Raw genomic sequence first — 21,863 nt, forward strand, 5'->3', positions numbered from 1 at the left:
GTTGAAATTAATCTGTGTGTGATCTGAGTGTGATTAAAATTAATCTTTGTTGAATAGTTGCAAAGGGTCCACTCGCGGCGTAAAACCAAACAGGGTAAGTTATTGAACGTTCCACTAAATAATTGATATTCATGCTATCGACTCGGTCTTTACGCGATAATATCGGACTAACATTCCGCTTGCTTTGTTTCGATATTCAAATTTAAATGCGAAAGTAGCAAGCTGCGTTTAGAGTTTAAATCGGGAACTGTGTCTCCTCGGACAGTGCAGCCGGCAAGGTAACGACGGCAGCTGGAATCGTTATGCCACCGGTATCATGCACCACGGAATCAACGCTTTCGGGCGGCAGAAAGCAATCGAACGAAATTTCCGGAGCATTCTGGGGCTGACGCCCTTGATCCGTTGCGCTCATGCCCCTGCCGTGCTGTGCCCCATGCTCATGTTCCCGCTCGATGTCGCACTCCATCTGAGAATCTTCATCGTTGGATTTTATCAATCCCGCTTTATGATTGGCTTGGTGGCGCTTCAGATTCTGTGCATTAATCGATGCATAATCGCACAGTGTGCATTTCATCTGTTGGTACTCTTTCGGGTGTTGGGTTTGTATGTGGCAACGCAGGGCACTCGGTTGTACCAGCCTGATGCCACACGTTTTGCACTGGTAGGCCTTTTCGTTGCGATGGCGCCGTTCGTGGTAGCTGAGAGCGCTCGGATCCGCCGTCCGAAAGGGGCAGCTTTTACAGGTTAGCGGCTTCAACCCCGAATGTTGTCGGATGTGAATCTGTGGGTGGGAGAGATACGTAGTGAGACGTAAAATCCTACGGGCGCTTGGGGAACATTTTGGTAAAACTTACGTTAAGTGTTGCCTTCCGAGCACATTTGTATCCACACACGTTGCACACGAAGGGCTTTATCTTCAAGTGTACCGTTTTGATGTGTTTGGAAAGTATCTTCGAGTTGGAAAACATGTGCTTGCAGATGTTGCAGCGTCTTTCCGCGTACCAGCGTAGTTTCTCCTTCACCTCCAGTTCTTCTTCATCCTCGTGCGTGTCCTTTTTTCGATGTAACGCCTCGTGTACCGCACGTTGCGACGTGTTGACAAACTTCTTACCACACACCCGACAGGAAACATCGAGCGTTTGGTTCAGGCGGTGCGTTTGCAGGTGCTTAAACACGTGCACCGTGTAGACAAAGCGCTTCTCACACACCGGACACCGTAGCATACCAAGATCAATCTGATGTTCGCGCCACACGTGCATCAGGCAAGGCTTCCAGGAATCGAACTTATCATCACATTGACTGCATTTAAAGCTGAAACGTTTCCGTGGCAAGCCAGCTTTAGCGCCCCCATCGGAAGCTTCCGGCATGGAATCATTTTCCGCGTGACAGCGCAAATGTTGGTCCCGGATATCGTACGATGCGAACTTGTACGGGCAACCTTTACGGGAACATTTGTGGGGTTTTTCGTACTGGAACTTTTCCGTCAGCGATTTCAGTGTGACGGTTTGCAAAAAGTCCTCTTCCTGATCACTTTCCTCCTCGCTAGGAGCGCTCTGTTCCGGTTGAACTTTCTTCGCCCGTGTTCGACGGGTTCCTTTTAGGTTTGGTGGACTGTTTTTGAGTGGTTCATCCTCGCATGACGATGAGCTGCGATAGGAAGATTGCTCGTTGGCCACCGTACTGGAGGATGTTGATGGTTTGATGCTGTAGTCAATCTGGTCGACGGCTTCTTCGTCGTAGTCGTCATTAGATGTTCGACTGTATGCAAACCTTTTGTGGCTAATGCAATCAAGTTCTTCGATCATGTGCTGCTTAATTTCCTGCATTGTATCGTATATAACCATCCCACAATAACCGCAGGCATACCTTTTATTCAGATTACCGGTTTGTTCGGTATCTTGCTTGAGCGTTCGTGTTGTCCAACTAGGAGGAATATTGACCGACTCTTCGCGGTCATTGCTTACGGACATAATTTGATAACATTCTCCACTAGTATTAGCTGAATCGAAGTTCTAAAATGGGTAAAAACTATTACTTTAGTATAATACTTAAACATGTCAGAAAGCAGCTTACCGTGGAGGACACGTTAGCACCATTTGGCTTGGTGAAATCTATTTCTGGTTTAATGAACATGTCGATTTGCACAAAATTGTGACGGACATTTAATGAAAAGCTGTTGTTATCGGTGAAAGATGTAATTGATTACTTTATAAAAAAAATCTAAAAAACACAAATGAAAACAACCGGTGAGGCCATTTGACAGTTACAATGTGGCAGTGTTGCCATTTTTGCAAAGAGAAGAAAATAAATATTATTTACGTTATTGTACAAACATTGTGGTGGATTTATTTGACTTGAATGATATTGTTAAACTTATTCAACTTAATGCTCTCCAACCATTTGTAGACGTTCTATTTAATTTTTATAAAACAAGATGGGCTAGAAGCGGCTATCTGCTAGTGTCAAATAAAATCGTACCAAAGTGGGCTCACTTGGCGCACATGCTCTCTCTGACACTGTTGACGTTTCTTGTCTTGCACTCTTGCACGGAAACACACATTCGCGTTTTGCCGACACAAAATCGCTTGTGCGAAAGGAAAAAAGGCATCCTTGTGTGGTAATCCTGAGGTTCTGTGATAAAGCTGGCCCGCTTTCTACCATCTTCCTAGCGCATATTCATAAACGAAGTTTTCGTACGCAACCAAACCGTGTTGTTTAGCAGCAGCGGAGGTTGCGGTATCGAACCGGGACTTAGAATTTGTGCATCGTTGATCGAGAACCGTGACAGGGTATGGTCATGTCCCTGCGGAGGTGCTGAAACGAAAACGGTAGAAAGAAACACCGTGCGAGCCGCTTATTTAATCGGTTTCTTCAAGAAAAAGATTATCCATCAAACGTCCATCACGCACCATTCGTAGCAGAGCGTGTCTACTACCCTGTTTCTGTTCGCAAAACAGCCTCACCAAAGGCGGTTGTGTTGTAAACAATGGCCTCCCCGCTAGAGTATTATGTTAATTTTGTTCGTACACAGAGCAGTGCAGGTAAGGGCATAGGAAATTATGTAAACAAAGATGATTTTTCGATTCGAACGTGTTGCGATAAATGCACGACCCTTTTTAGGTAACTTTCGCGAACTGGTGGTATATTTAATCGATTCGGTCGAGCTGGTGACGAAGAATGGCAACATCCTGGACAATGTAATGGAAACGTTAGATATTCAGCAGCACTCGTTGGGCTACCTGTTCGTGCTATCGGCGAAGTTTAACGATTCGAGTGTAAGTATGGAATGTTTGGAGAGTTTTTGAGGGTGGTGGTTCATTAATTTCAATTCGTTCTTCACTCACAGAACGTCGACGACACAGATAACGTTCTACGGAGTGTGCGGGAATTCATCACCTCCTGCGATGCCGAACAAGTTCGATTTGCACCACAAGTTTGTAAGTTGAGTCAATTTGGTGGCACATAGCATGGGTAACTAGAGTAATCGGTTGCCTTGGCGAAGAATCCCCAGACTACTGTACTGCATTTTATTTTCACGCATTGGCTTGCATCGTTCGAGTTTAGTTTAATGAAACATGTACCCTTGTGTTGTTCCTAGATTACGAACTCTGCCATCATCTGACGACGGCGCTGGTAAAAAACAAACAACACATCATCCAGGGCATACACGTGCTCGTGCTAGCGCTGGAGAAGATACGTCTGTTCAACAACCAGCTAACACCCATCCATGCCGACCTATGTCAGCTGTGCCTGTGTGCGAAGGTGTTCAATCCGGCGATACGCTTGCTGGACTACGACATTGCCGCGATCGCCACCACCGATGATAACTACGCGGACACGAAGTACTTCCTGCTGTACTATTACTACGGTGGCATGATCTACACGGCGGTGAAGAACTACGAGCGGGCGCTGTACTTTTTCGAGGTGGCCGTCTCGACACCTGCCCTTGCGATGTCGCACATTATGCTCGAATCGTACAAGAAGTACATTCTGGTGTCGCTCATTCTGCACGGCAAGGTGCTACCAATACCGAAGTACTCGTCGCAGGTTATTACCCGGTTTATGAAGCCGCTCAGCCACGCGTACCACGATCTGTCCAGCGCGTACAACACCTCGTCGCCGGATGAGGTACGAAACGTAGTGAACAAGTTTCGCGACTCGTTCCAGCGGGACACGAACATGGGTTTGGTGAAGCAGGTCGTCGCATCGCTGTATAAGAAGAACATTCAGCGATTGACGAAAACGTTCCTCACGCTGTCGCTGGCCGATGTGGCCAGTCGTGTGCAGCTGAGTGGGCCGGCCGAAGCGGAGAAATATATTCTCAATATGGTACGTACCTCAGCGATGAGCTTTGACGAGGGAGTTGTTGAGAATGCCATTTAATTTTAGATCAAATCTGGTGAGATATTTGCCACCATCAATCAAAAGGATGGTATGGTCGTGTTCAAGGATGATCCACAGGAGTACAACGACCAGGAGGTGTTCGAAATGGTGCAGCATCAAATAGGCTTAGTGATGGGGCTGAACAAGCAAATTCTTAAGATGGACGAAGAGATAATGCTCAACCCAGTGGTAAGTAAGCTGATGAAAGGTTATTGATACGCTCATACATACAGTGGGTAATGTATTGATTTCTCCCAACTTTAGTTTGTTAAAAAATCGTTTGGCAACCAAGAAGACGACGGAATCGGTTGCAATTCGAAGGTTTATAGTAGGTAAGTTGCGTTTATCTTCGCAATGAATCTTATTTGTTCGCTCACTTACCAAACAAAATTATTTTTATTTCAATCGTTCCATAACTCAGTGATCCAACGGAATAAATTGTTGATTATGTAAAAAAGAAATCCCCAGCATAAGGAGATAATGGCATCCATGTACGAAGGGCACGAACAACGGCAGGAACAGGAATGGCACGAATCCCAACGAATCGAACTGATAAACTTAAAAAAGGCCGATAAGAAAGAGGACGCAAAAGAAAAACGATTTTCACAGAGGCATGCTGGGAATTGTTGCAAAAGTTTCGCCAGTTTTTTTTAAGTAAAGTCATTAGCTCCACATTACGTTCGGTTTTCTTCACCCCCAAAGCGGATCATTGGTTTCGAGGCAATAGGCATACACACGCAAAGAGATGAACAATGGAACAGGAAAACAGAAAGCGTCCGGTTTTGGTTGTCATCCTGTCCTTCTCGGTGCCTCTGCAGGGGGTCACCTGTGGAGTAAAGAAGTTTCCGACAGAAGTGTTGATACAGAAGATGTGAAGTAATCGATCGATGTAATAAAATGAAGACCGGATCTGAGAATGTAGATCATTATTGTGTCGTCGTGAGTTTATGAAAAATATGTTCTGCCGAAACTACAGCCCCGAGGTGAATGAATATAATTACTTACTGTTTATGTTATTCATTGTTGATAAAATTTAACAATGTCAATAGTAAGACTGACATCTGGAGAATAAAACTGCGAGAACTAGAGTCCTCGATTACGGCTCTCCTCTCTTCCGGTGATCGCACACTACCACTAACCACTACTAGCATTACGAGAAACCCCCCATTTCCGTATTGGTGACTGTTCAGTGATGCAGTTCTCCTACACGTGCAGTTCAGTGATAGATAGGCTCTGTTTTGTGTTTGGTAAAAACTAGTGCAAAATATAGCAAAGTGCTTAAATTATGTGATTCACTTACTAATGAATGTCGATAGATTCTTTCGATGTCATTGGTAATGTGTTTATTTGTGTTAACCTGCTAAAAACAGGAGGATTTGTTCTGCCCTAAAGTAGCGTCACCGCGTGGGCGACGGCGTCCGATCTGTTTGTTTACGGTAGTGTTTGTGACATTTTGTAAATGTAATCTGTAATTGCGTGAGTGACAACGCAGTGTAGATCATTAGTAGGGTAGTGTTGTGTGCAAGTGGTTTGTGGTAGTGTAAAGGCGGATCCTAGTAAATATTTATAATAAAAATAGTTCGGATTTGTTTTTACGGCATGGAGTGTTTAAAATGCTCCGCCGTTCTTTTAATTGGTGATAATGTGAGTATAATAATGTGCTTTTCATGTGTGATGTTTGTTTAGATAAGGCTTGGAGGGTACAAAGATTGATCGAACCGAACTAAATATGCATTTCTGTAGTTAGATATTATGACGTGGTTGAACTTGTTATTTACTCGTTTTTTGTAAATAGTATTTCAAAAATCAATGAAAACATTGATTCTGTCAGCGGCCCTGACTTTTTGCTAAGAAACGAATTGCCAAAGCACCAATTGTTGGAAGACTTTCGTCTCATCAACATGCTTTTTTTGCGCATTTCGATCTAAAACGAGCATTTGAGACAATATCAAGACTGTTATTGTGGTCAACATTAAAGCGTTTTGGTATTGTGGGGAGGGAGCTTAATTGGTTCGAAAGTTATTTAAAAGAAAGAACTCAGCGAACTCAGGAAGCTCTAAATCAGAGGCTATAAAAAACACCCTTGGAAGTTCCGCAAGGAAGTGTTATTGGACCAATTTTGTGCATGATGTATATAAATGACATGAAACAGGTGTTGAAGTCTTGTGAGATCAATCTTTTTGCTGACAATATTGGTGCTATTGGTGTCCATGCAGACCTAGCCATATGCATGGAACGGTCCAGAAAGCTGGTAGACGATTACCCAATCAATTGGTACTCGGTAGACCTCTTTAACGGACAATGGGGGAATTGTATATGGGAGTTTACTTGTTGAAGAGTTTAAGTTTGAATATCATAAAAGATAATTGTGTCTCCCTCAAACCTGTGTGTTGGGGTATGAGGTGGGACTTATCATCATCATCATCATCATCATCATCTAATGCGACTGCATACATTGGCGTACATCATAGAATGATCAAACGTGCACATACTACCACCAAATAGTAATAACCCATCCACCAGGATACTTAGACATTATAGCACATGTGTTATACAGGTTGATGTTACGGTTCTGTTGAAATTCAATGATATGGTTGAGTTGTTTTATTTCTTATGTTTTTTTTCTTCTTTTCGCTCTTGTTGCATTTCGTGATGGATTTGTTTTGTTCACTTTGAAATTTCATTGAAATTGCTATTGTTAGCGGAGTAAAGTTTTGTTTTCTTACAATTTTTAAATTTCACTTTTTTTGTTTTCTAAACATTCCTACAGTCCCATTGTGAATACCTAGGATCACTTATTTAGCTTCCCATCGTCAGCGTCTCCTTAGCTGACTAACTTTCCCGCCCCCCATACCAGGGCACCATCATCAAATTCTTTTAGTTTTGAATCTTTGTCTTTGTTTTAGTAATGCATTTCAATCATTTCAACTGGTTCTGGGTGTGTTTTATGTTCTTCCAATGCGCTTTTGCCTTATGGCTTATGTAAAGATGCTTTTGGTATCGCTTCGTTCGCTAATGTGACCGCTGTTTGTTTGTTTCTTTGCTAAACATTTTATCATTGAGAGAGATTATCTTAAATTCCATGTGTCCTAATTTTCATGCTGCTTTGCATGCAAAAGAAGATGCCACAAAATCAATTGGAACAAACAAAAAACCAACTGGTCTACTGGGGTTTAATCCAATTCGTTACCCAACCTCGTTCAGGTTGTTGTTCAGCTTTGGATGTTGGGAAACTGTTTGTAACGTTTATTTTAATGTCCTTTTTCGACATCTTCATTACCCGAGAGGTAGTAGCACATAAACGAAACTAATGAAAGGAACATTCGTAGCTGCATTTTGACATGTCTTCTGTTGGCGTCTGTATGTCGAGAGTTCATCGCATGCTTTCGTGTGCCATACTAAGTACTGGCCCGTTTGCCATTTTGGGTTTATCGCGTTTATCGCTTTACAACTTTTGCTTTTACTTGCTTCTATGGTTTCTTCTGTCATTACAAATCTATGGTTTTTTTTCTGTATTTGTTTCTATCGCACTTACCGGTTACACATTCGCTACGTCCATCGCTTTTATTTCTACTTCTTCTCCACGGTCTCTAAACAATTTCCCACTGCCCTAATCGACACCGCTTCCTATCCCCACTGCCGTCTACCGCTTTTATTGTCATGAAGTCTTGGATTCGTCTTGCTTTTTATTTTTTTTTTAAATAAGCCTCTTTATCTCGAGGTGAATCAGAATTGAGAAGTGCAACCGTTGTTTTTAATTTGTTGTGTAATTTATCTGTTGTGTTTTTCTTCCCCGTTTGTTTTATCATTTTTACCCTTGCGTTTTCTTCTTTAATATGGTGCTTTTGTCTGTGTTTTTTTCTTGTTGCTTTCATAATAAGCGATTGGTTTTCTACTTTGTAACTGTTGTGTTTTTGTTTTTCTTCGGTAATTTCTTTAGCAAATGATGTGCTGTGATACTATTTTACAACAGTTTGGTTAGAGAAAAATCTGGGGCACGTGCAGTTGCGCGCGCATTTTCTATTGCTACGAATTGTCAGGAGGTTTTGTTCAGGGGGAGGAAGTTCCAGTGTTCTGTTCATTCTACATGTTTGGCAAATTTGTAACTGGAGATAAATTGTATTTCTTGTTATATTGGTTTTGGTAAAACTTTTCTTGCCTTGTTTCGGCGAGTGAAACACGTCTCCTGGCTCTCATGTAGTGGCTGCTTTCGGACAGTGGCGATTGAGTGCTTTTGAATGGTGCGGAATCTCGATACTCCTGAAGAAGAGCAGAAAGGACCGTCCGGGACCGGATCGGATCCTCAATTCACCTATTTACACCGGTGTGTGTGTGTGTGTGTGCATGTGGCAGAAAAGAAAATGGAAAGCTTCTCCACTTGAAATTAGCTATTAAACTCAGCAAAGGTAGTTAACGCATGCGTTAGGTTGTTTTTTGTTTTTGCATCAAATTTAACAAGTGTTCAACTAGTGAATCCTTCCCTGTCCCTTGCATTCTCTAACAGGTGTGTGTGTGTGTCTGTTGATTTTGTGTGTATGTTTAATCTCCTGAACCGGACCACCGGTTGCTCCATGACTGGATTCGATTAGATCTATTAACATTGTTCAATTTTTACTAACCTTCAAGTTTCGTTCTGTTGTCACCGTGGATCGTTCTCATGCAGCGAGAGTTTACTGACTACTAAAATCAAGTGTTACGGTGAAAAACGAAACGATTACACCCGCGCTCCAATCAAGGATTGATATTTTACTTCCTTTACTCAACAAGTTTTTGGCAGTTTTTGGTTGTGTAATTTAAAGTTCTTTGCGATGTCGATTTCGATTACCGCGAATTCGTGGGTACGTGTAAAACGTTAATGGACAGTAGGGCGGTTAGCATCGTTCAATCACAACGGAATAGCGTGTACGTGTAACCGAATGACTTCGAACGGACAATCGATAACCGGACCGGAAAGCTATGCATTGTGTAAATAACGTTTAGATGTGTACAAATCGAACGCATTTTGGCAGTTTAGAGGGTTTTGATTTTACGCTATATTGCCTATATGAACGATGAACTTCCGGTACGATCGATCGATCGATCGATCGAGAAAGATCACTGTCCTGTGGGAGCTCTTTTTCTTCACAGTAAAGAGTTGGCAGTTTTAATGTGTTTCAAATGCTCTTACTCGTACTACGGTGTGTGTGTCTGACATGTTTGACACCACCAGTGTTGAAAATCGTATTCTTCGAGCCGCCGAAACTCACCTAAACATAAAAACGGAAAATCACTTGCTGCGTCCGTCCATTTTGAGTGTCACCTTCTTTCTCGTTAGTCGTTAGTGGTCGTGGTGGTCGTGATGAACAGAACTTCCTCTCGACAAAACAAAGTAAAAGGTATGGGTTTGCACCTTTTCCACACTCACTCTCTCCTATGTACATTTCCGTCCACGATCCAGACGCCAAATGTCTTTCCTTACCGAGCGGTAAGAGTACGCCCAATATAGCATTAGTTTTTGGTCCGTTTTACTTTAAATGTGAAAAAGTCGCTCAATGCAGACAAAAAACCCCGCAACCGTGTTGTTGTGCCGTCGATCGGGGATGTCCTGTACGTTAAATGGGGAGGGTTTTTTTGTTTGCTGGTTTCTCTATCATTAATAAACTAGTTATCTACGTAACTCGTGTTCGCCCCTGCTGGGGGAAGGGCCTAACAATTGAATCCAAACCACCGCCAACAGACCTATTTGAATATGAAACATCGTTTGTTCGTGTATGCCGACATGCCTTCTTCATGTCAAGTACTCGATCACGATCATCACGATCGGGACCTTTGCTGCGTAACACGGGACACTATGAAGGAAAGTGTCGTCCATTGCGTTACTTGTTAGTTAATGTGTTTTTTTTTGTTTGTTTGTTTTAGTCTGCGACTGGAATATTATATTCTATGTACGATTTAATGTAAGTGTTTAAAATTCTCATCATTCGCTTCTTATCATTTGTTGGTTTGCTTTTAAATTGTTTGATTTAATCGATTTTAATATCCTGCTCCTGCACCTGGTTGCCCTCCTACGGCTATTCCCCTTTTCGGCCAATTTTAATTTTTGCTATACACACACGCACACCTCACCCGCGCTGATTAGATATAATTCAATTCAATTAATAATGAACAAGTCCATATCGTACCGTTAAGTGTCGGTGTTTGTTTGTTTACACCTTTTTTCCCCCATAAATGTAACGCCGATTTGCATTTGCTGCTGTAACCATTTCGCTAATAAATCCTATACCCCCGTACTCGCTAATAATACTCTTTCGCTTCTTAAATCCTCCACAGAATTGAGGCATAAACATGGGCACGGTCATAGAGACAGTTCGACAATCGTTCGTTAAAAGCTCTGCACAGTGCGGATTGATCGTAGTGAGCCGTTTAGTGGTGGAATCTGTCAAGGAAAAAAGCATTTTGGTCGAAGGAACAGTTGCGTTTTGTTGCCACGCGACAGGGAAAGTGTGAGAGTCAAAGTACAATTTGCTTGCTCGAACTTGATCGTAAAAAGTATAATCGACTCGATTGTGCACAATCTGTGTTGGGGATCCTATGCAAGAACGATTTAACCCTCTGCAGCCTCTGGAGGACGTTGTGGGATGTTTTGATTTCACTCTTCCAAGTACAAATGATCCGCCGCTATATAACCGACCCAATCTCTCGCCCTTCAATTTAATAACCTTTCAGCTAGCGTTTAAAACATAATAATTGTTTGTCTCTGATTTGTATCGTTTTACTAGAAGTAATACTAAAACGTAGTACATAGTAGTGTGTGACCTCAGCCCCGACCCCGGAGGTCGTCGCTGCCAATGTTGGCTCCCTTAGTTTGACAGTTGGGACAGGTTCCGTTCCGCTTTTGATTTACGTTCTCCGTCTGCCGTTTTTATGTTCATCCTACTGGTCTATAGTAAAATTGTAGAATTAGAATGACTAACAGATGGCTTCCGTCTGGGGCCGTTTTATTTTGTTCCTAGTAGTAATGATTAGTTGCTACTATCCGCTACAACGCTACAAGTAGTAAAGTTAAGTTAGTAGGTTTTGCTCTGGTTTTTGCTCCATCGTTCGCAGTGCTAGTGTAGCGACACTCGCAGTAGTAGTAGTAATGATCCTCTATCGTCCGGTGACGCTCTCCACCACGGGCCCGTAGTGGTAAGTGTCGTGTGTAGAAAAGAAGAAGTACGCGATACTTTGCTGCTATTATTGCTCAGTCCATCATTTTCCTGCTGCTCACTGGTGTCGCCCGTTTGGCGATCGTTTGGCATATCGTCGGTTTGGTTTGGTTGCATGGGAAGACAATTCTGTACGGCATCTGGTGTTGCGCGATGACGCGGTCAGACCGTGGTAACGCGATCGATCTCGACGTACCGTACAGAATTGTCGTTTTGTCAGCAAATCACCTCCTTGTCCTCGAACACGGCCGTATCCATCGAGCTGAGCGATTTCAGGCGCGTCTGGAGCACGCTCGTCCGTCGGCAGTTGCGTTTGATTTTTCTGAAAAAAGAAGAGCAAATGAAGAGCGAGTGAGTGGCGATTGAATCGAATCGAAGCCATTCTGCTAGTACCTGTATAGATATCCGAATAGTCCGCAGCATAACACCAGCAGAAGAACGCTCAGTCCGGCCAGTATCTCTGCCGGCAGCCGCAACAGCGCAGAACAGTGTGTGAAGGCTTCATCCTCTCCCGAAGGACACTGTTCGATGCCATCGCACCAGATGGAAGCATTCACGCAAGCGTTCAGATCGGGACAAAGGTAGGGGCATTCTTCCTGTACTAAAGCTAGAAGAATTGAAGGATACCAAAAGAGGAGAGTTTGATTGTTGGACATTTTTTGAAGATTCTCTTCGCATCGCCTTCAATATATCGCTTACCATAGCTTGCCGATGTTCGTTTCGTAAGCTCGAGCCAACTAAACGCATAATGGCCCCCCTCGTCCGGATTGAGGAACTCCACCGAAACGACTCGTGATGCTTCCGCACCGAAGAACGGATGCTTACGGCCCCAGCCGGCACTGAACACCTCCACCACGTGCCGATGCTTGGTCTCTTCGGGCAGCGGACAGGCGGTCACCGAGATACCTTCCCCATTGGTTATGATGACGCGTGACTTGGTGTAGCAGCGTATTGGCGTTACAGCACTGAAGCTAGCGTTGTACGCAAGCGGGCTCGCTGGATTGAACTTACGCAGGAACAGCCCTTTCAGACGTATATAGAGATACCGATCGTACGAAGGTTCTATAAGCCACGGGCGGTTGCGACATTCGACCTGCAAGATGGCGAGATGAAATACACTACCGAATGCTTAGACAATCATGCATTGATACATACATCACCCGAGGTCAGCGTAACTACACCGGTAATGGCGTTCTTACGGCGCACGTCCTTGCACATCATTGGACCCTTGACGAACTCGTACGATGCCTCGAAGTTGAGCGAATCAGGATCATCCCCGTTGGTCATGTTGGCTGCGCTGAAGTGTATCTCAACCTCGCGACCGGTCGACGTGAACACGATCGGCAGGTAGGAATTGTTGGTCGAATTGCAGACACAGCCGCGCGGAAAGAGGATCGATTCGTGCCAGGGACGCTCGAAGATCTCGACCCGGGCCGTACTATCGCCGAAGCAGTACGATCGACCCGTGTCGGGATCCACGCGTGAGTCACACGTCCGGTTACCGGTCATGGCACGATTGATCTCGATACGCACGCGCTCTCCACGCTGTGCTTCGAAGCGATAGATGCAGCTGCAGTTTGAAGGGAAACACATCGTTACATCAAGATGCCGATCTTTACCGAGGGCAACGACCCAACGAGCGTGAGATACTCACTGTAAATGTTTTGCTCCACCGCGGCCGAACAGGAATATGTTTCGCACGCTTCGTATAGGGTGCGGTCCTTTGCGTTCCATCTGGCTGCTGGCGAATCGTCGATGGCATTCATTCTCACCCCCGATCGCGGTGCCGTCCTGCAGGAGATCGACGAATTCATAGCGCAGTGCGAACTGTAGCGGACGAAGCACGGTCGAATCGGATGTTTTCAGTTCCAACGTTACAAAGTCGCTGCTCGAGACGTAACTCTCCGACAAGGTGCACGGTCGCGAGCTGCTCATGTTGAGGATGCCGTGATCGCAGGATCGTGGAACGGACCCGCGACAGTACCGGGCGATGATGTTCGTCGTATTCGCACCGAATCGTATGCTGCTGCGCTGTGTTCCATCTTTATCGGTCGTTAGACTGAAAATTGGATGAGAGCTTGATGAGTAATTCGCGTTACACAACGAGTGCTAGGAAGACGCAGCTTACCAGTCGAAATCCTTACAGCTGGGCACCTCTCTAAGAGGTCCGTCCCATATCCGTAGCATACCGCTGCAGTCCTCAGTCCGTTGGTACTGTAGCAGCTGTTCCTCGGTGGCACCGAATTCGGGCGCAAGCTCAAACTTCATAACCGATATCCACACCTTGAAGCGAGTCGGCGAGGTGGAAAGCGCACCCGAGCGGCGTGGGATGTTGATTGCATCAAGTGCGCGAGCTTCAGTACCCTAGGTGCAAAACGCAAAACGTTGGTTTGGTTACTAAAGACGATCGTTCTTTTGCTAAAGACCTTAATTATTGATCTTACTTGCAGATGGTAGAGACAGGTCGTGTTGGGAGCGAGCGAGTGTAGCGGATTCTGCAACACACCGTGCCCCGTTCCTCGGAGCCAAAACTCGCACACGCGCTTACTTTTCGCGTACGTCGGCGTCTGGATGTCAACAAAACGTACCGAGACCTACGCCAACAAAATAAAAACCCGTGAGAAGATAGTTTGTGAGTTGGGGGAAATTCGGCAACTTACCTCAAGTTGAAAACCATGCAGCGAGTGTCCGCTTGTTTGGGGTGTATTGAAGGTACCGTAGGGTGATGTGGTGAACTCTACCAACAGCTCCGGACCGCTCGAGATGGCCTGCGGTATTGCTTGACCACCGCCGCATATCTTCAGAATGATGGGATCACGCGTCGTGTACCCATCGTACACGGTAATGTAGTCCTGTGAAGGTGACAGAATCAAACCCCGAATGGAGAGTCATGAGTAAGAATGAGGACAGAACTAGGATCATAGCTACGAGATAGTACGCGCGCTCTACTTAAATAAGTGACAGATTATAGTCGCTTAGAAGAAAGAGAGAGAGAGAGAGAGAGAGTGTGTGAGATAAAGACAGAGAAAGGGGGGGGAGACAAAAGTTCATGATAGTGTACTTTAAAATGTGTGACCGTGCAAATAGACATGCAGCGATTTTTCTCAGTGAGAAATTTCGCAATGCTATTCGATGAAATGCGATGATAAGTTCGGCTTATAAAAAACGGCTTGTCGTTTTCATCGCGTGTACGAAATAGCCCAATTTTGGCTGTCATTGATTCACAAACACAAATAAAAAATCGGTGTAGGTTGTGTTTAAAATTATATTTTTTTGTAAGTTGTAGGTTATAAACAAATTTATTCAACAATGAGAAGAATGAGGACACGCATTTGGGTAAGACAGAGCCTACTGTTGCGTTCGATTTAGCATGAGGAGAGCTGGACATCGAGCCCGCTTGTAAAACAATGTAATGATTTGACAGTCTCAGTAGGCGCTAAATTGTCTCGAAATGAGATGTGGGTTTTTTTTGCAACAGTGAGCTACTTTGCGCAATTTCGCCACAAGAAAAATCACTGCATGTCTATTTGCACGGTGAGAGTAAAATAGAGCGAGAGAGAGAGAGAGAGAGAGAGAGATACAGACGAGCGAAATAGTATCTATTGTCGAGTGCACTTAGAGCGTAATGAAGTGGTAGTAGATGTGTAAACTCTACCGTGTCGACATATCTAAAAAACTAAGGCGGAAAGAAGAAGACTATCTCTTCACTCAACTAGTGGCGTAAGGGTTTGTAGTCTACAGAAGAAAACCCTCTAATGCAGGGTATAATGCAGGATCTATAGTATGTTAGCTACGGAACGGGTGTTGGTTTAAATTCTAAGTAAAACATTTTTCTTAAATTAGTAGACAGAATTTGAAGTTTTGCGTGCATCATCTCCAATTTGATTTGGCCAATACAAAGGTGCGTTTTATCGCGTGAATTTTCTGCTTCAGTGCTACACATTTTGACACTTGTGGGTTAATTTATTACACCTCAGTGAACAGCCTTTAAATGTTAACAATCAATAGTGTGAATTTTGGTGTAAGAAATTTTCAAAATTCAAAAATACTAAAGCGAATTTAATTGCTCATTCTACAGCGCTCTCCGTGCACAACCGACTGATAACAGAGGACACTAAACACAGCAAGGGAGCAAAAGGGTGCCAGAAAGCTACGGGCTAAGGACATTAAGGAGCACCAAGATGGTAACGGTAAGTAAATCATGCATCGTAACGTTACAATTCAATTCCCGTTCGGGTCAATGGAATGCACTTCAAGTGGGCAATTCCATTTGCAGTAGGGAGGACATACGGCCAAACCGAACTGTTGCCTGTCATTCGATTAGTTATCGTTGAGCATAAGGAATGTCTCGTACGCAGCGTCCATGATGTGGCCATGTGCTCGGCTAATTAACACGAAGCAATAGAACAATACAATTAATTGATGAAAAGCCGGATCGGATGAAGTCGATCGATCGGATTGGTCGGTTAGTAACCGAGCGCCCTACTCCATACGGTTTCGCATTTTGTAGCACTGTGGGAACAACCCTCAAGCACTTAGGTTAGCAAAGATCAAAGTGATTTGAATGGAACGGGTGTCCTACGGTGCCGTTCGAATGCCTTGAACGGGTTGGCTTTATGCATTTATCTGTGTAGCCCTGCGTTAGTGTACACCGCAGAAGACTATTGATTGCTATAGATGACAGTTTCGCTGCAGCCTGCAGCACATCGCATAAATCTACTCGGCGGACTTATTTCGTTCCCTTCATCGCTCTGGTCGATATTAATCACGAAAATCGAGAGCGAAACTTCTGCTGCACCGTTGAATTTATAGACATTATTTACGACCGACCGGTACCGGTGTGTACGAGTGAAATGTCCCACGAGCTATCCAAACACCATTGGCGCTTGGAAAGCACTCGCGGGAGTTATACGGCTCGACCGGTGTAGATTGACATCAGTGGCTCGTGCTGTCTCGCTGGAATCGATCATCAAATATCGATGTGCCCTGTTGCGATGCGATTTTTGCTTTCTAACGCCATTCAGACTTCGTCAATTCCCTCCCTTCCCCACCAGAAAGTGGCAGATAATGAATGCCGATAATAACTAATAAAAACTGCTTACGCTGTGGAGTATGGCGGCGTCGAGACTACGGTTTGACTCAAATCGTGCCCAGAATTTACGCCGTTCCTTTCGGGCGGGTGGAAACGATGGCGGCATAGACGTTCCCCGAGTTAGATGCGAACCGTCCTTCGATGTGATGTCCCGATCCAGACGGGGGTGTGTGAGATGAAATTTTTATCGATCGATTTTATTCCATTCCGCCGGGATGTTAGGGTGGTGGTGATTTTTACAATGTGGTTTTTATTGTGCGAGCTGTCTCGCATGCCTTCCAGCGATCCACCATCGAAACATCGCCCGTGGCTCTTGTCACCGCCACCAAAAGGACCTCGTGACAGCGTCGAAAAAGCACAAAAGAGTTGGCAAATGGAATCACACTTCGTCCTTCCCGTCGTTTTAAGACGAATCTTCCACGGCACGGCAGTCGTGAAGGTGGCTTCTTTTTCCGTTACGTCGAACGAAGGTTATCAAACGGTTTTTGGAGGGCGGACGCGTTCGCAAACCTTATCCAGCTCGTAAAACTCTTCATACTGTCCGAGTGAGGGGGAATTGCACTTAAATTCTCTCATCCACTCTGCGGTGCTTTGAAATCGGGTTTATAATGCTATTGTAAAGCACCCCGTACAATGTTACGCTACGATTCTATGATGTGTGGTGCAATTAAGCTCATCATTATATGGAAAAAACGCATCGTTTCCAGCGCCATTCGTTGGCCCACCCAAAAGAATTCATAATGAAGCTATGCTTCAGCACATAGCACGCTTACGTGGTACGTAATGTGTTGATAATATGCAAAGTTTTGGGATTAGATACGAAGAGTCTTCGAACGAACCGTCAGAACCGAAATCGTAACATGCCTGTTTGAACTGGGCCCGGGGTGCCTCTGGGTGGACATTATGGTCCCAACTTCCGTTTGTTGTGGAGTTCCTTCCACCACATTGTCCACTTGAAATCCTCCGCAACCACCGCAAGGCAGGCACAAAAGGGCGACAGTTAGTGAAAGATCGTATAAACCCTTGGAATGTCACTGCTAGATGTAAAGCCATCTCTAGGGGTTCTCTAGGCGCAAAGCCCGGGCCAAGATGGGCTGCTGCCGAGCAGTGAATTTACAATTTTAATGAGCATTATGTCACACGCGCTTCATGTTGTGTGTGTCCCGGTCGGTTGAATAGCATGAAAGTGTTGCATGTGGTTTTTTTATTTTCTACTCGCTTTTCTCGCTACAAATACTCATACTGCTCGAACAACGACAACGACAACCACAACAAGGCGAAAGTCCGGGAAAGCGGGAGGATGTCTGAAGCTCGTTTCACGTTTCATTAATTTACGCTCCATTTGTCAACTTTGAATGGGCGACATTTTCCAACAGCAGACATACCAACAGCAACGTTGTATTTCACGGCTTCAAAGAGCAGGAGAAGCGTCGCGATGTGGTACGGTAGAATGGTTCTTTGTGGAAACTTGGAAGAATATTTAAGGGAATTGAATTGAATGTCGCTTAAAGTAAGTTCTCTTTTCGTAAGAAATTGCATTCAAGTATTGTGTTGTGTTGTGATCTCTGGGTACGATGATCAAAAACCTTGATATAGATCAGATTTCAACCCATCACCTTAAGTATTATCGAAAGTGTCGTCAACGCTAGGAGATCCTCCCTGATCTTTTCAATGATCTTCGGAAAAATCTATTTAGGTCAGCGTTTCATAAGCATTTTATGATACTTCGATTTAATGCTGTGGGAAAACTATTTCAATCTTCTACAGCAAATGCAAAAATAGATTGGCAAAACTATTTTAACCTCCACAAACAAACCCCCCTCTCACATTTGGATCCCCATCGATCGCATAGTGATTTGCTTCATTAAAATAAAGGATCAAACTGGATGCTAATGCAAACTGCCAAAGGGGGTGGTGTGCGTCTGTGCAAGGTCTGATTTTTGAGGTTGGCAGAAAGATTAAGTGCTGTTCGTCCCTTTCCACACGCTGGTGGCAGGGTGTAGGTAGATGAACCAAACGCGAGCGAGCGTAGAAGATGAAAACCTGTTCCTCCAAACCAGGGGAAACTTTTGCTCGCCTCCTCAGGATTTCCACTGCTGGGCCCCAAAGTTTGTTGGGTGACCTGCATAAATTATCCCGTATCATTGAAAGTTTCGTGTTTTGTGGGAATGGTTTGGGTTTGGGCTTTGAAATAAATAGTCACGGCCCGCCAATATACGCTCACTTCCGGTGCGTAACGCGGGGGAAAATAAGTACTGCGCCAAAGTTTGGTATTGTTTGATTTTTTTTTCTGTTGCTGTTGCTGCGTGTGGTGTGCTGAAGACACTCACCGAGAGAGAGAGAGAGAGAGAGAGAGAGTTACGCTAAATTGGAAAGCATATAAAATTGAAATTAGCTCTTAAGCCCACTTCGTTCGCAGTGGAGCATTTCCTCTACTGGGTGGCAGTAGCAGTTCCACCCCGAGCCAGACCAACGTGATTGCAAATATGGAGGAATTAGCTACGAAAAAGAAAAACCTTTCGACGAAATTAAAGCTGAAGCACAAACACAAACAGAACGACAAGAGACAGAGGAGAAAAAATCACATCTGATTCAGCCTTTTTTCTTGGTTTGTTTGGTTACTTTTCCACTCCTCCAAAAAAACCCTCATCCTTCTTGCCGTTAATCTGTTCCGGGGAGGAAGATAACGAAAAACGAAAGCTGGAGAATGGGGTAGAGAACAGATCAACAAGCACGATCAAATGGAATGGAGTACAGCAGCGAGCACTGGGTACGGGAAAGCGGGAAATCACTTCAATTTCCCTCGAGACAGCCTCGCTAGGCCACGAAAGGGAAGCAAAATCCACACATAATCAGAAAAGCAAACGAGCATTGTGGTAATGTGAGCTAAAGGGAAGAAAGAAGAAGCAGAGACACAGATACAGTGTCTTTTGTTGCTTTCCTTTCTTTAATACAACAGCACGGCAGACAGTCTTAAGCAACGTATGCAAATGTCGTCGATTTCGCACGCAATTGATGTGTGAGGCAGGAAGGGATGGCAATTAGACGAAAATGGAGAAGCATTTTATTCCATTTCCCTCCGTTGTATCGTTTGCCAGTTCAGGAAGAGTTAGGAATGATACCTCTGTTTGGATTTTGTGATTGTCTTTTAGATTTGATTTCATTTAACATACGAAGGATTTTTTTGGAAAAATAAATATTTTTTTAATTAAAAATTAATTTACAACATCGAAGTTTCCATCATACTATAAGCAACATGTTGTAACAGGTGGGCTGATAATTGTTTGAATAATTGATAAGTAAAACAGTTTTTTTGGCCAAATTATTTTTTTTTTATTCAATACTACCATTTTTGTAGTAGTATTTGCCCCTTGCCCCAGGCCTTTGTTTCGGCGATCACCTCTTCATCCGACGGAAATTTCTTCCCAGCGAGCATCCTTTTGAGTTCTGAGAATAGGAATTAGTCACTGGGGGTCAGATCTGGGCAAAACAGTGGATGGGGAAGCAATTCGTGGCCTAATTCATGAATTTTTGCCATTGTTTTCACTGATTTGTGGCACGGTGCGTTGTCTTGGTGAAGCCAATTTTTTTTCTTCAAATGTTGCCGTTTTTTTTTCGATTTCGTCCTTCAAACGCTCCAATAACTTGATATAGTAGTCGCTGTTAATGGTCTTTACTCTCTCGAGATAGTCGATGAAGATAATTTCTTGCGAATCCCAAAAACCTAACGCCATAACCTTCCCAGCTAATTGTTGCGTTTTCCCCGTTTTGGAGCAGGACCATTGCGTCCAGTCCACTCGGATGACTATCTATTGGACTTTGGAGTGAAGTGAAGAAGCCAAGACTCATCCATGGTAACATATTGACGCAAAAACTCGAATTTATTCGGCTTAAACAGCTCCAAACACTGCTCCGAATCATCAAATCGTTGTTGTTGACGCGGCAGCCATTTTGCACAGAGCTATCTCATATCCAAATACTCGTGAACGATATGTCCAACACGTTTCTTAGACATCTTTAGGGTGTCAGCTATCTCGATCAACTTCACATTATGGGTGCTCTTAATAGTTTTGTGGATTTTTTTTTATGTTTTCGTCAGTAACCACCTCTTTTGGGCTTTTCCACTGTGTTCACCGTCCACAGTGCTTATTTCACTACGATTTCGGTAAAGCAGTGTCCAAAAACTGTTCATCAAGCCAATTTTTAGCTTCAACTGTATTTTTCCCCTTCAAAAAGCGATATTTTATCATCCCGCGAAATTCCTTCTTTTCCATGATTACTCAAAGCACAAAAGTTGCGTCACACAAAATGCTCTAGCCTACTAGATTATTGTCCGAGTGCTGTCAAATTTTGACAGAACTTGTTTGAAGGTTGGTACCAACGAAATATGATGTGGATATAAATCCCCGACCTGTTATGATCACTTTTAAAGTTACACTTCGATGCAGAAACATTTACTGACAATGAAACAATCTTGGCCCGAAGGTTGGCTGGCCCCGTTTGAGAGTACAGAAATCAAATTAAGCTCACGGTACCACTCCATCTGCGTGGTTCACGGTTCGTACGAGGTTCGAGGTTTTTACGCGTACTTTGCAACATCCTTAAACACGATCCACTCCGCATCCCGTTGGAGAGTCTTAATCGAAGAAGCAACGCCTAAGAACGCACTGTCCGATCATGCTGACTTCCAAACACAGCTCGATTACTCGGAAGTACCGCAGTCCGGGTTGGTTCGGTAAGATGAAAATGAATAATGTATGAAAATGTATCGCCCTGTTCGTTGTGATGCCTTCCCTGTTAGGACGGGAAACGTGTATGTACAACCTACCTACAGCATCACGTTTTACTTTGCCACCTAATTCTACGCTGTTTCGTTGTACGCGGTGTTTAAGATGGATAGGTCTATTCCAGGCTTGCTTCCAGGCTTCATACTGCCTGGATCCAACCGATTGGAGCTGATTAAATTAAATGAACTGTTGTTCCGGGAGAGGGCAGGAAGACAAATCCTTTCCACATCCGGTTTGCCGCGACGCAACGAGTGGCAAAAGCCCGAAATGGAGTCCGTGATTGAAGGGAAAACGGATTTTTGGGGCCCAAAAGGGGGAAACGAGTCCGGTCGGCGCGTGATTAATGCCACGCTCTAAACGGGACTGGGATTTGTTTCCGGATCGGTTTTGTAGTCCACAGTTAGCCTCCGGTTT

General features: G+C 44.2%; 3 protein-coding genes across 3 annotated transcripts in view; 1 reads left to right on the forward strand and 2 right to left on the reverse strand.

Annotated features, from left to right (window-relative positions):
• Nucleotides 1-39: 39 nt before the first annotated feature.
• LOC128303849 (zinc finger protein 846) lies at nucleotides 40-2,170 on the reverse strand. The gene is made up of 3 exons (XM_053040926.1): nucleotides 2,074-2,170; nucleotides 855-2,012; nucleotides 40-781 (listed from the first exon to the last, which is right to left on the reverse strand). Exons 1-3 carry the CDS (start codon nucleotides 2,131-2,133, stop codon nucleotides 236-238), a joined length of 1,764 nt encoding a protein of 587 aa, XP_052896886.1. The 5' UTR covers nucleotides 2,134-2,170; the 3' UTR covers nucleotides 40-235.
• A 375-nt stretch (nucleotides 2,171-2,545) lies between these two features.
• LOC128301529 (COP9 signalosome complex subunit 3) lies at nucleotides 2,546-5,297 on the forward strand. The gene is made up of 7 exons (XM_053038071.1): nucleotides 2,546-3,041; nucleotides 3,121-3,275; nucleotides 3,347-3,437; nucleotides 3,599-4,329; nucleotides 4,390-4,572; nucleotides 4,648-4,715; nucleotides 4,805-5,297. The coding sequence occupies exons 1-7, from the start codon at nucleotides 2,987-2,989 to the stop codon at nucleotides 4,818-4,820; spliced, it is 1,299 nt and encodes a 432-aa protein (XP_052894031.1). The 5' UTR covers nucleotides 2,546-2,986; the 3' UTR covers nucleotides 4,821-5,297.
• A 4,369-nt stretch (nucleotides 5,298-9,666) lies between these two features.
• LOC128301253 (uncharacterized) overlaps nucleotides 9,667-21,863 on the reverse strand; it is a 53,065-nt gene continuing 40,868 nt past the window's right edge. The window contains exons 8-15 of the mRNA XM_053037635.1: nucleotides 14,231-14,422; nucleotides 14,015-14,164; nucleotides 13,699-13,934; nucleotides 13,225-13,629; nucleotides 12,726-13,140; nucleotides 12,270-12,663; nucleotides 11,964-12,177; nucleotides 9,667-11,892 (exon numbers count right to left, since the gene is read on the reverse strand). Coding sequence (XP_052893595.1) covers nucleotides 11,787-11,892; nucleotides 11,964-12,177; nucleotides 12,270-12,663; nucleotides 12,726-13,140; nucleotides 13,225-13,629; nucleotides 13,699-13,934; nucleotides 14,015-14,164; nucleotides 14,231-14,422 — 2,112 coding nt within the window. The 3' untranslated portion in view covers nucleotides 9,667-11,786. The remainder of the gene's footprint in view (nucleotides 11,893-11,963; nucleotides 12,178-12,269; nucleotides 12,664-12,725; nucleotides 13,141-13,224; nucleotides 13,630-13,698; nucleotides 13,935-14,014; nucleotides 14,165-14,230; nucleotides 14,423-21,863) is intronic.

Source organism: Anopheles moucheti, chromosome 3, assembly GCF_943734755.1.
Source record: "Anopheles moucheti chromosome 3, idAnoMoucSN_F20_07, whole genome shotgun sequence".
Lineage (NCBI taxonomy): Eukaryota > Metazoa > Arthropoda > Insecta > Diptera > Culicidae > Anopheles > Anopheles moucheti.